The sequence below is a fragment of the Denticeps clupeoides genome, chromosome 10 (assembly GCF_900700375.1).
Source record: "Denticeps clupeoides chromosome 10, fDenClu1.1, whole genome shotgun sequence".
NCBI lineage: Eukaryota > Metazoa > Chordata > Actinopteri > Clupeiformes > Denticipitidae > Denticeps > Denticeps clupeoides.
The window spans coordinates 10,503,586-10,517,136 of record NC_041716.1 but is presented as its reverse complement, the minus strand read 5'-3'; the positions used below and the strand labels follow the sequence as shown (position 1 = coordinate 10,517,136).

At 40.5% G+C, this 13,551-nt stretch overlaps 2 protein-coding genes across 2 annotated transcripts; one reads left to right on the top strand and one right to left on the bottom strand.

Annotated features, from left to right (window-relative positions):
• Window positions 1-1,875: 1,875 nt before the first annotated feature.
• slc16a7 (solute carrier family 16 member 7) lies at window positions 1,876-4,739 on the bottom strand. The gene is made up of 4 exons (XM_028993395.1): window positions 4,523-4,739; window positions 4,165-4,308; window positions 2,714-3,553; window positions 1,876-2,102 (listed from the first exon to the last, which is right to left on the bottom strand). The coding sequence occupies exons 1-4, from the start codon at window positions 4,737-4,739 to the stop codon at window positions 1,876-1,878; spliced, it is 1,428 nt and encodes a 475-aa protein (XP_028849228.1).
• Window positions 4,740-5,826: 1,087 nt separating this feature from the next.
• LOC114798068 (calcium-independent phospholipase A2-gamma-like) lies at window positions 5,827-13,494 on the top strand. The gene is made up of 11 exons (XM_028993450.1): window positions 5,827-5,902; window positions 7,090-7,174; window positions 7,270-8,395; window positions 8,475-8,624; window positions 8,773-8,927; window positions 9,072-9,166; window positions 9,253-9,424; window positions 9,501-9,558; window positions 11,140-11,334; window positions 11,598-11,793; window positions 12,718-13,494. The coding sequence occupies exons 3-11, from the start codon at window positions 7,304-7,306 to the stop codon at window positions 12,996-12,998; spliced, it is 2,394 nt and encodes a 797-aa protein (XP_028849283.1). The 5' UTR covers window positions 5,827-5,902; window positions 7,090-7,174; window positions 7,270-7,303; the 3' UTR covers window positions 12,999-13,494.
• The last annotated feature ends 57 nt before the right edge of the window (window positions 13,495-13,551 follow it).

Genomic DNA, 13,551 nt, shown 5'->3' with positions numbered 1-13,551 from the left:
GGCGTTTACCAACCTTATGAAAATTTCCAAATGCTCTGCTCTGACTGTGTCTAATGCTGTTTTACACGAGACGTGATGTTATTTATTAAATAAAAAAGAAAAGTGCTTTTCAAAGTGAGGGCAAACACTTACATCACGTCTTTTGTGTCTTTCCTGACGTGGTGGAGAAATAGGATCTCACAGTATCAGCAGGTTATCTTCAGGGAACAAATCCTACCATGATGGAATGACCTTTTCATCTATCAGAGGCTTCGTTCTTAGAAATTGCTGGTATTTACAGTTTGTTAGTTCTTGAAAGAGTCCTGATGGCTCCACATATCAACACATGACTTACACTTTCTACAGCTCATTTCTCTGTACATTATGCTACTAAACAATGTTATTGACCTCTACGTTTAATCACACATGACAGCATAATCATCCAAATGCCTGCCCACATCACCAGATTTTTTTAGTTTGGGATTTTAATCACATTTTGAACAGCTCAGTTCAACTGCGGGCCTTGCATTGATAGGACCATCTTATCTGTCATCTGGAGCAAAAAACAATGCGAATAATTGTATTCATGTGAACAGCAGCCTCTCAGAAATTCACACCCCTGATCTCTTAATGACATGCTAATTAAACACTTTCAATTTAGTTGAAAATATAAAAGTACTGATGATGTAATTAAGTTTGTACTGATGGAGTAATTAATTTCATTACTGCTTTCTTGGTTTGGCTAACTTGTGACAATCTACTACTAATTAGTGCTTCGTTATTATGAGAAACAAGTCAACATGATTTTTTGATAATTACAGTACACTTGTTAGTGAACCACAATGTAACTGCATTAATAGAAATAACATAAAAAAAAGTGAATCATAAACTGAATAGTTCTGCATGCATGTCAGGCTTTTTGGAATATTACATTCAAAATGAAAAGTACTTGTCATGACCCAGTCCGGAAGGGGTTTCACGTCAGTCATGTGTAATGTTACCCAATTCGTTTTCACCTGTGTCGAATGTATAAAGCTGCCCTGTTCGCCGGGTCTTTGTTATGTTACACGTTCACTAGTTATCGGATGTCCCCCCTGTCCTGTTCTTCAAGATTTTACCCCGGTTTTCGTGACATCATGTGATTGCGTCCTTCTTCCTCGTCATCTCGTCACCCTCTCCGTTCACCTGCCTCATGCCACCATGGTTGTGACAGGTCACTAATTTCACATCTAACTCTGCAACTAGACTGAAACTACAACCAAAGCATTATTGCTTGTTTCAGGGCGAAACAGATAACAGATTGTTTGGGGGGTTGTATTTGCTTGTATATATGACATTTTACAAGGTGACAGTCAGTGTCACTGTCTATTTCGGATACACAGGGAATATCGATTGAAGGGTAGAATATATACTCATAGGGTAGACAACTTGACAAGCAAAATTAAAAAGTCTGCAATTTTATTTTTAAAAATCATAAATAAAAAAGATTTTTTAAAAGCCCATAATCTCTGTTCAGGGATAACAACAAAAATATCTTTATTTTAGGGTGTGTACATTATACCTGTAAACACACAAAACCACCCAATTTGAATAAGCCTAGAGTCTGCTGGTCTACAAACCTTGGAGTAAAATGCAGAAACAGTGACCTCTGCTGCACAAATTCCTAAAGCGCTTGCAGCTTTGACAATAACACAATAACAGTTAAAACACATGCACAAATGTTTAGGTAATTTTTATATGGTCATAATAGAGCATATATATATATATATATATATATATATATGTTTCTGCATTTTACTCCAAGGTTTGTGTGTGTGTGTGTGTGTGTGTGTGTGTGTGTGTGTGTGTGTGTATATATATATATATATATATATATATATATATTTAGAAACTCAATTACACAGGCTCAGTTTTATCCTCATTAGTACTATCGTCATCATCATCTTTGAGCTTTTCCTCAGCATCCCTTTCAACAACATCCTTCTTCCTGAGCTTCTCCTCCTGCTCCAGCCATCTGTAGTTGTAGAAGTTCATAACAAACAGGAAAATCCCAGGCACCAGCATCATCACACCGCATGCATAGTACATGTACTTGTAATCCATGAAAATATCTACCAGTGCACCTGAGTGGAGTAAGAGCAAAAGGTTACAATTAAAATATGTCTACCATATTACTTTGATTACATTTTTTTACATAGTGTAAATAGAAGTATGTATCCATAAATTCATTTTAAAGATTAGCTTTAATATACAGTCAGTGTATATCTGCAGAAAATCCTATGAAGATATTTTTGTGTACTGTGCTTGCTGTGCTTCACAATGACAATCACTTGACTTTCAGTTTCACTTTTCACTTCACATGGATGGTTCTTACCTTATAAAATCACAATAATTTGTAACAACAGAATATTATACACAAGTGACAACATTCTGTTATGTTATTTTTTTGAGTGTTGAGTTCAACATTACAAATAATTCCACATTCGGGCCCTATAAGTTCTGATAGCTTTATATATATAATAATAAAGTGAAATGATTGTTATTGTGAAGCACTGCAGCACAGCACACAATGCACACAACAAAATGTCCTCTGCATTTAAACCATCATCTTGGTGAGCAGTTGGCAGTCATAAAAGGCACAAGGAGCAGTGTGTGGGGACAGTACTTTGCTCAGCAGGGACGGTGCTTTGCTCAGAAAGTGTTGAATGTGAAAGTGAAGTGATTGCTGACATACCTGAGATTGGGGGTCCCAACAGCACCGGGGCACATTCTACAATGGTGGCCAGACCAACGGCACTCGAGAAGCGCTGTGCTCCAACAAGATCCATCAGGACTTCAAATAGCAAGGCACACACCATTCCAAATGCCACACCAAAAAACACTGCATACATCACCAAGCCCATGTATCCTGAAGCCAGCGGGCACAGCAGGTGGCACACACCATTGTACGCCACTGAGAAGCTGAAAAAGTACTGGATTCTTGGTCGGACCCACTTGGTATTGGCAATAACACCAGTCAATGGTCTGGCGAACATGTCCACCAGAGCAAAAATGGAGAGGAGGAATGCTGCAGAGTATTCATCGATTTGGAGATGCTTTGCATATGGGGCCAGGAAAACGACAGGAGCAAAGAAGCCGAAGAACATGACCACGTTCCCGACGAGATAGATGAGATAACCTCTGTGCTTGAACAGGGACAGATCTATGAATGCGTTCACCCTGTCAGTGCAACCCGCCTTCTTCTTTCTGCTCACAGTGGTGATGGTCTGAGAATGACAGTCTTCATCTTTGTTGTTGGCGCCATTTGGACTTGTGACTGCCTTCACCGGCCCTTTCCCTCTGATGGGCCTCATCAGAGATCCGGCCACACAGCAGTTCAGCACAAATCCACCAAGGATAAGGAAGCTTCCTCTCCAGCCGAAGTTATCGAACAGGAATTGATTGAGGGGAGCCAGGGTGAAAAGAAAAACAGGGCTTCCTGCCATGGCCAGGCCATTAGCCATAGGCCTTTTGACCTGGAAGTACGTCCCAATAATTGTTAGGGAAGGCTGAAGGTTAAAAGCCAGGCCAAATCCTGTAAAAACAGAAGATATATCTCTTAGCTTGGTCCCAAGACGGGTAAACTAGTGTTGGGTAAAAAGTTATTTAGAAGCCACTTTTAACTTTAAAACACACACACACACACACACACACACACACACACACACACAAGGTAAATATAATTTTCGGACCAACTTCAGGCAAAAACCACAAACCAAGCAACCTAATCTCATGTAATATACTCACATTACATAGTAATTGGTGCTTTTTAGTAGCATTAACAATTACCTTTAATTCAATGTAAAGTGAGAATTGTACTCTTTAAAACAGTAAAAAGTATCTCCTGAGTAACCCGCCCAACACTGAAGTAAAACCACTGTAAAGTAATCTAATTCGCTAACAGGGTTCTCAGGAAAAACAAATGGTATTCATTGCTCATATTTTAAATAATAATGAATAAGTCTTTAAAATGCCATGTCTTTGAATGCTGTGGCTGCACAGAAAGGCCCCTTGTATGTGACCTTGAACCTCCTCTCTGATCACACAAAGATTTGGCAGAATACAAGGGGGAGGAACCCAAGTGCATCGACCCCATGCAATCTGCGTATCCACCGTCATTCATCGAGTTGCACTGAGAAAACATACCGCCAATCACTCCGACACACATGTACAAGTGGATTATGGTGGCACCGAAAGAAGATATTATCATTCCTGCTCCAACCATAAGGCCACCAATCATGACCACCGGTCTACTGCCATATCGGTTGACCAGTATACTGCTCACAGGTCCTGTTAGAAAAGAGTACACACACATATTCGCTAAAAACACAAAGACATGGCTGACAATTTTTGTGAAGTTCTCAATATTTGTCCTTGGAAAGTGTCTGGATATAGTTAAATATATACTCAATTAATTTGCCTTAGGTGGGATTATGGAATGGAAAGGAATAGATTTAATGACCCCATGCACATGATGATATCACAGACGGGAAAACGCTCCTACCTCCTGCGTACATGGCGGCGAGCATGATGGATGAGACCCATGCAATCTCACTGTATGATACAGAAAAATACTCCTGAATCTCCTTATAGTAGATTGTCAGAGACTTGGGGAAGGCATAGGAAAATCCAATGGATATGAATGAACCAAAGACTACCGCCCAACCCCAGCCACCATCTGGTGGAGTGTATCCCAGATTGGAGGTTGCTGAGGGGGGCATGGCAGATCCCCTACAGGAGAAAACAGTGTTTAATATGTCATATGCGTATTACACGTGCTTCATGAAAACAATGTTGTACAGTTACAATTAATGAGAGTAAATACTTTAAAAAGATATTAAAGTGTGTACTTACGTTCGCTGAATACAAACGTGCGCTGAATGCCCTGGAAGTTTCTAAAAAGGGAATTCAGCCAAAATCATTACTGGTGACGTGAGCGCCCATGCGACCTGTGTGCCTCTCCCCTAGCAAACTCATGTTATCTCAAGTTGTCATGATGAGGATTAGTTTTTTGCCTTTTTCTCCATGTAACCTACATATTTTGTTCTTTAATAAAAAAAATTCTGATTCAGATGATGCATCCAAAACAATGAGAAATATGGTTCTGCGTACTTGTGGGAACACAAAATATGCATCATCAAAATCTGCCTCAAATCTCCTTCACTGTTTGCTTCCATCTTTATTAAGGGATTTGATGAATTTCATATCCATGTCATAGATCAGACTCCCCACACAGGAAACACAGCTGTGTTAATTGCACTATATCAAGTTGCATATTTACATATTAATAATAGATGAAGTTGTGACAGCAACAAACTTATTTTACTTAGTCTGCAAGTATCTTTAATAACCTCAGAGCAACATGCACTGAGTTGCAGACGTCCAGATGTCCCTGCATGTTTCATTGCGAGCTGTTCTCACGAAACACCGCAGGGTGGATGTCAGTCACATTGCATTCCTCCACAATTGCTTTTATGCTCAGCCCTTTATTTTTGAGTTAATAATATTGGCAGGTTCTAGTTTGCCTTAAGTTTGCCTTTTTTTATTATAAGTCATTTATTTTCTGGTGGCAGTCGTTGAAAGATGTATAAATGGCTCTCAATTTCCAGTCAAGAAATGTTCAAAGTCACTGTGGCTGTTCTGAAGAGGTCTAATTTTAGAAGTGACCCACAGCGCCCGACAGGCTTCAGGGAAGTTGGATATTGCACACATGTGGGAGTGGCACTGTTTGGGTGGAGCTCAGCACAAGTAAACCAATCAGAGGGAACTACAAGTTGGTATAATGTATCACAACACAACAGAGTGTGGCTGGTGGTTAAAGGGTGTAAAGTATCGCTGCAGCATATTTTAATTGAAAGGAAACGTTTGACTGGTATTAATACAGGTAATTCCATACCTTTACATCTTTTACATTGTTTTGTATGCATTTACTTACATTAATCTTGGGCCTTGCCTTCCTTGCCTTCAAAGTGTAAATACTGGACTACATAATACAATTTTTATAGAATGGCGTGCATTTATAGAGCTTGCAACACATTTATTTGCAATAAAACGTTTATGTAGGCAATGTATGGAAAATGGGGCAGCCATTGGTAACTGGATAGGTATATTCTTTTTATAGAATCTCAGTGACAAGCTATTTCTGTGTGTTCATGGATGGGGATAGGACGTACTCTCTCTGCGAGAAGCATGCGTGAATGAATGTGAGGGTGTGATTGTTTTTCACACCACCTGACTGGCTATGTACCATAACAGATGCAGTAGTTATACTGAGGAAGAAACTTTGTTCCAGTCAGCCATGTGACTGAAGTGTCAGGGTGTTTTTTGACCTCCCAATGACCTCCCTGTGACTGTCTACAAATATCTTATTTTTACACACAAAGCCTTACTAATTTTTCTATTTGCATTAAAACATTATGTAGATATTATGGAATTCCACCGTACTGTTATAGCTCTGCTGTGATTTGCTGTGGTTTATGGCTCATTACTGAGGTCACAGCACAATTTATTCATACTAGCACATCTCTGTGTGTTGCTTAGAAATCGTAGATTATGCATTTGCTATGCAGGGAGGATTTAATTTGTTACACTTTTTAACCCCTCTATTGGCAACCAGCCCCTTGTCCACCCTGCATTTAACAATGTGCCCTTTTCTTTGTCATGATCAGGGTTGTTAAATATCATCTCCATGTTGATAGATTAATTTTCTAGAACATTTAACAAATAGAACAAGTTATGAATACAGTGTGTGCATAATTTAAAGTGCATCAACAGCAACTTTTCTTCCATTTATTAAATGTTCAAGACATTTTTGTGTCACCTCTGAATGACCAGCTGCCTGAATTGACATCAATTTGGATTAGATATATGTAATGTAATGGGAAGAAGTGAGTGTATATATCTGTCAGGATCTGAGTCTGTGGATGGCACTCTGGTTCCACGATTTAATCTGGAGTTTTTCTATTGTCAGTGTTGTGCTCCTGATTGTTTTCATCTGTGAAGTGTTATAAATGTGTGTCCAATATATCGTGTCCTTGTAATATAAATAAGCAGCCTCTGTTTCCCACCCAGTGCTCTGCACAGGGAGGTCAATACCTCAACTCAAGCTCTGGCCTTCTTCAGGGATAGAATATTTAACATTCAACTCAAATGCAAGGTACGTTTTAAATACTAGGATCATCTCTCATGTAGTCAATACAGTCAGTTTCCCTATTGTTTTTTACAAGGCCAATTTATTATTTCACTCATTAGCATCCCGAGGAGAACTGAGCATCAAAAAGTGAAAATGAACCGGAGGTTTACTGGTCCTATTCACTTCTCAACCAGAGGAGTGAAACGTGAAGCCGGCCAGGGCGCACAGACAGTTCAACTTTACACCCCGTCCAGGAGGGATGCGTTCAAAATGAAGGCGCCCATCGGCATCTGCCAGGAAGATAATACTGCTTTTCGAACGAGCTTAGGACAGATTGGGGAGTCCTTCCAGCACCTTTCGAAGCACATCAACTTCTACTTCACACAGAAAGTTAAGACTGCTGTGCCCATCAGTAGCAGTGGAATCGACAGCAGACTTCAAGAACTTGGAAGGAGAGAAAAGAGAAAGTCTAAGGGCACAGTCATGGCAAGCATAGCATTGGACAACAAGGTGCAAGTAGAAGCTCTAATGGCTGCAGAGGCTGTAGAGTTTACTACTGAATCCCCCAAGCTGTATCCAGGGCTGGAGCTGTTTCACATGAGCTCTATTGCCACACAGTTTGGAGAGAGCTACAGCTATGTCGCTAATCACATAAACTCTGTTTTCTCTGGACGAGTCAGGGCCTTTCTGGCCACGCCATGTAGAAAAACACACAAATCTAGTAGAGATGTGAATGAGGAACTTCTGCATGGTGAGTTTAAAGCAAGCTATGGGAAGGTAGAGTCTTGGGAGGAGGGTTACTTGCACTTTGCACGTCACATAAACAAATACTTTGGGGCTAAGGTGACAGACTCCAAAGCAAGTGTTGGAAGTCAGGACCAGGCTGGTGCGTACCATGGAGCAGAAACTCAGTACCTCAAATCCAAATCCACAGGTTTGTTCCACATGAGTAATATAACGACAGGTTTTGGTGCCAGCTATGCTCACACTGCAAACCACATCAACTACTACTTCAAAGGCCAGAAGGCCTTGGAAAATGATCTGGAGAGAGATCATATGGACTGTACTACAGCAAGTGAGCAAAGCATCCTACAGGAGAAACCACTGTCCTTCAAACATCTCTTGCTTCATCCAGCCACATCCATGACAGGTCTGTTCAGCAACTATCTGGGAACAAGGTCGAAAAGCCATGAAGATCAGGCAGCCTCTGCTCCTGTAACATCACAATCCATGTTGGAAAAAGTGGTATGTCATTAGCACTGAAATGCTCTCAGTAGTAGTTTTTAATCATTTATCCTCACATTTTAACCTGGCCTGTACATAGCTGGTAGGTCAGAGGCAGGCGGAGGAGATGACCAGGGTCCTGGTGAGAAGGTTTCATCAGGCCACTACGCCCACCTCCATCCTTATCTGCACAGAGGAGCTAAACAAACACCTTCTTTCACATCCGATGTGCAAAACCTTGGTGTGGGAGGTATGCATCTCTGCATGTTTTTCATAGCACAATTGAGGATAATAAGAACACCTTAAAGACACACCAAACCAATTAAGACTAGTTCCTTACCAAGACATGCATCAGATCCAACTGAAGGAAAAACTTTGTGATGTCTTCTTTCTTCTAGCGAGCAGTTTTAACCCATCTGCTGAAACACCTGTTGGAAAAAGATAATGCAGAGCTACAGAAAGCCATCAGAGAAACCATGGCTTTGATTGGATACATGGAACCTGTGAAAGGTCGTGGAATAAGAGTGCTTTCTATTGATGGTGGTGGCACAAGGTACAGCTAATTTTGAAATGTGCAGTCATTATTTCCTTGTCCAAACATAAATCAACTATTGAAATGTTCCATTGACAGTATAAATTAGTAATTTGGAAAATGCACAATAAATAAATCTAACAGCATTGTGTTTTTATGTTTTAGAGGTGTTGTACCACTACAAGTTCTAAGGCAGCTAGAAGAAAAGATCGGGAAGAGGGTTCACCAGATTTTTGACTATGTATGTGGAGTAAGTACTGGTAAGAGAGCAATAAAAGGTCCACATGTTTATTATTCATTTGTTCATTTGTTTGTGTATTAATTTATTCATTCATTCACTCATTAGGAGCTGTACTTGCCTTCATGTTGGCTGTGTCCCATTTCTCCTTGGACGAGTGTGAGGAGATGTACCATAGATTTGGCTCAGATGTTTTCCAGCAGAACCCCTTCATTGGAACTATGAAAATGGGCTGGACTCACTCCTACTACAACACAGAAACCTGGGAGAATATATTAAAGTACGTAAATGTGCCTCCAATAATAAATCATGCAGTGTTTAAAACTATACTTGACTAAACTACTGCATATCCACAGGGTCAAACTCGGGGACAGGGTTCTGATTAAAACAGCCAGGAGCGAGCTTTGTCCAAAGGTCAGTTGATCATGTTTTTTCCAGAAGATTTTTCTTTATCAATTACGGAATTTAGCAATCACCCATTTCCAAAGCAACTTACAATCAGTAGTAACAGGGACAGTCAGGGTTAACTGTCTAGCTCAGTGACTGACGGTAGTACGTTTACTATTGTCTAACCGACTAGGCAACTACAACTTTAAGAGATCTCTTCATGAGATGTGTTATTTCCTTAATTATCAATCAATCAATTTTATTTCTGAAGCACTTTAAAAAAAAAACACAATCGACCAAAGTTCTGAACAGAATTCAATTCAAAACATAGTTAAAATCTCATAGGATACATTTACGGTTAAAAAACTAGGTAAAAACGGACATAAAATATCTAAACAAAAAATACAAATAATAATAGTTAACCCAACATCTCAAATCTAGTTAAAAGCCAAGGAAAAAAGATTAGTTTTAGAGAACTCTAAAAGGCGGGACGTTTTTCTGCCTGCCTAATGCGCAATAGCAATGCATTCCATAATCTCGGGTCTGCAGAGGCAAAAGCGTGATCACCCGTAAGCTTTCTCCTTGTTTTAGGAACAACTAGGAGTGAATGATCAGCTGACATAAGGGCGTGTGAAGGAGTGTAGGGCTCGATCAAATCAGATTGATACTGAGGAGCAAGGCTATTCAGACATTTAAAGGTAAATATGAGAATTTTAAAATCAATCCTGTAACGCACTGGGAGCCAGTGCAAGGAAGCTGAGACTGGGGTAATGTGCTCGTATTTCTTGGTTAAAAGTTGTGCCACGGCATTTTGAACCAGTTGTAGTCGATCTAGAGATCTCTGATTTACCCCAGCATATAAATAAAGCATAAGCATACGTAATAAAAGCCAGGATTAAAATTTCAAAGTGTAAACGAGAGCAGAGTTGTTTAACATCTCGACTGGAAGAAGCTAGGTTTTTGAGTTGATCTGTGCTTTAAATTTCAAATCTGAGTTGAATATAAATCCCAAATTCTTTGCAGAGCTTGCTAAGTATGAGTTCAGGAAATCAAGGTCAGCAGTGACCTTATTATTTTCATTTGGTCCAAACATCACCACCGCTGTATTTTTTCATTCAAATGAAGATGACAAAAAATTCAGTGACATCCATGCTTTCTGCATGCCAGTAACCTCCACACGTGAGAGGGGCTGGAGAGGACAAATTGGTATCAATTTGAACACTAAAATGTTCTTATTTAAGTAAGACTCACACCATTCTAAGGCATGTCCATGAATACCCACCCAGGAATGTAAGTGGGATTTATATTTATACTTAATAAAACTCCAAAAAGCAGAGCAAACTTGCATCATCACTATTGAGTCACTAGATGTTGAGAGTCTCCTGATGCTGCTCGTTAGATATATTAAATGGGTGAATAAAAAATATGAATAAATAAACTGAATAAACATGAACACTCCACAGCTTGTCTTTGTGCGTTACAAATTATTGCTGAATATAACAGGCGTGTCATACTATATCTTAACATGTTTTTTTTTTTACTTCTGAATGCCCAGCTGAGCAAAAGACTCAAGATTCTTTCTGTGTAATGTCATGTTTTCTTGTCCAGGTGTCTGCAGTCAGTGCAGTAGTGAACTGGGGAACTTGCCCCAAAGCCTTCGTCTTCAGGAACTACAACCACGCCCCTGGACAGCTTAGCCGCTACGCAGGGGGCTCAGCTTACCAGCTGTGGCAGGCAGTGCGAGCTTCCTCTGCTGCTCCTGGCTACTTTGAAGAGTTCCTGCTTCACAGCGACATCCACCAGGTCAGACTGTGCTTTCTGTTGCATAGTCACCATTATGAGAAATAATACAAAAAAAAGACCTTTAATTGCTCAGAAAGCAGTAGACAACAGCAGGTAAAACTTTTTAGAGTGGCGCTTATGATTTTTTTTTTAAGATAACTTGCATTTTTAGTGAGGAAAGTCTCAAAAATAAACTTTTATATGAACCTTGTAGTACGTAAGACCTGAGAAATACAGATTACTATGGACATTGTACTTCTGATTACAATTTTTCCTTTTAACAGGATGGGGGTTTAATCCTGAATAACCCCTCTGCTGTTGCCATTCATGAATGCCGACTACTATGGCCCAATGAGCCCTTCCAATGTGTGTTGTCACTCGGAACTGGTTTCTATGACAACGACCGGAGAGGGACCGCCACCTCCACTAGCCTGCGTGCCAAAATCAGCAATCTGATTTCCAGTGCCACAGATACACAGGGTTGGTCTGGCACCTGATGCATCAATCCTTAGTGTTTCTGCAAAGCTCACTGGATTTAAATCTGGACAATTCCTTTATGTTAAATTAAATATATGGGGAAGCATCAGTTTTAAGGCGGGTCAAGTATTTTTGGTAGGGTGGCACCCCTGACCAAGACGGTAAGAAAGTGAAAGTGAATGGAAAGTGATTGTCATTGTGAATCACAACACAGCACATCTTGAGATGTCTCCCGTCTGGATGCTCTCTATGGTGCAGGAGTAGAAGTTCCTAGGCACCTTGGAGGGCAGTCTAAAGTCTCTCCATTGTCTGAGGTGGTAGAGATGCTGCCGAGCAGTTTTCACAACGGTGTTGATGTGACAAGACCATGACAGGTCCTGCGTGATGTAAACACCATGGTATCAGAAGCTGTATACTCTGTCCACTGGGCTCCTGTTGATGACAGGGGTCTGGTAGTTCCTCTCCTGCTCAGTACTAAAGTCAACTACCAACTCCTTTGTATTGCTGACGTGGAGATTGTTCCTCTGGGACATCCTCCAGGTAGGCTGTCTCGGTGTGTGGGGACGGTGCTTTGCTCGGTGGCCCCTCAGTGACACCTTGGCAGTTCGGGATTTGAACCGGCAATCTTCTGATTACGGGGCCGCTTCCATATCAGTAGGCCACCACTGCCCCAGGAGGCGGTGAGGAAGCAGACTCGTAACCGAAGAGTTGCGGGTACAAATCCACTATGGTCCCCCTGAACTCACCAAGGGTGATGGGTTACATGCAGAGGACACATTTTGTTTTGTATCACAATGACAAAAAAATCCCTTTCACTTAAACAGCGTGGGCCATCTGCAGTGTTTCATACTGGGGGGGTTAATGTCATCACAGAGTTTATGGCTTGAACAGAGATTATGCTTTCAATAATCTAGTAATCCTCCATAGGTGTTCACACACTTCTGCACGATCTCTTGCCTCCAAACGTCTACTTCCGCTTCAACCCGACAATGAGCGCCGATGTGTCTTTAGACGAGAGCCGCTCTGGCGCACTGGAGCAGCTGAAGGCAGATGCTCAGATGTACCTGGAAAGAAACAAGGTGAAGATGGATCACCTGTGTACTGCCCTTTCATCTGAACGCACGGCTGTGGATAAGGCCAAAGACTGGGTCACTAAGAGGGCCTGGGAGCTTCAGCACAATTGGGGGAGACTGGATCATCACAACTAGATACCTCTGATGATAAATATTTGGAGTTCTTAAATTCACTTTTTGTAAAACTATTTGAGAAAATGTGCCATTTTTTGCATCAATTAAATTTGCATCAAATAACGTAGGTCTTTGAAGCCTGTGTGATGAAACCTGCCTGTGTATGTTGACATGCTGTGGAAAGGATCCCACTTAGACCCACAAGAAGCCTCTGGCTTTACCAGAAACGAGTGATGCAATAATTGCACATGAAGCAAGTTATGCAACTGAACTCACATTCTTGTAAAAGAGTTTGATGTTAATGAAAGTATTTATTTTGTCGTATTTTTTAAAAAGAAAAAAATCATTAAATAAATTATGCTGATTACTTGAAACAAGGTTGTTACATACTTCAAATGTTAAACATTTGCTGAATGTTTCCTTGTGTGTTTTGCCTAATATATAAAAATTTTTAGAATAAAATATTTTCATCCAGTGAAAGTGGGAAACAATGTTGGGGACTAAAGCATTAATGTCATGAACCAAGTTGCCTGTGATGTTATGTTCAATAAACATTTTTATCATTACCCCTTTG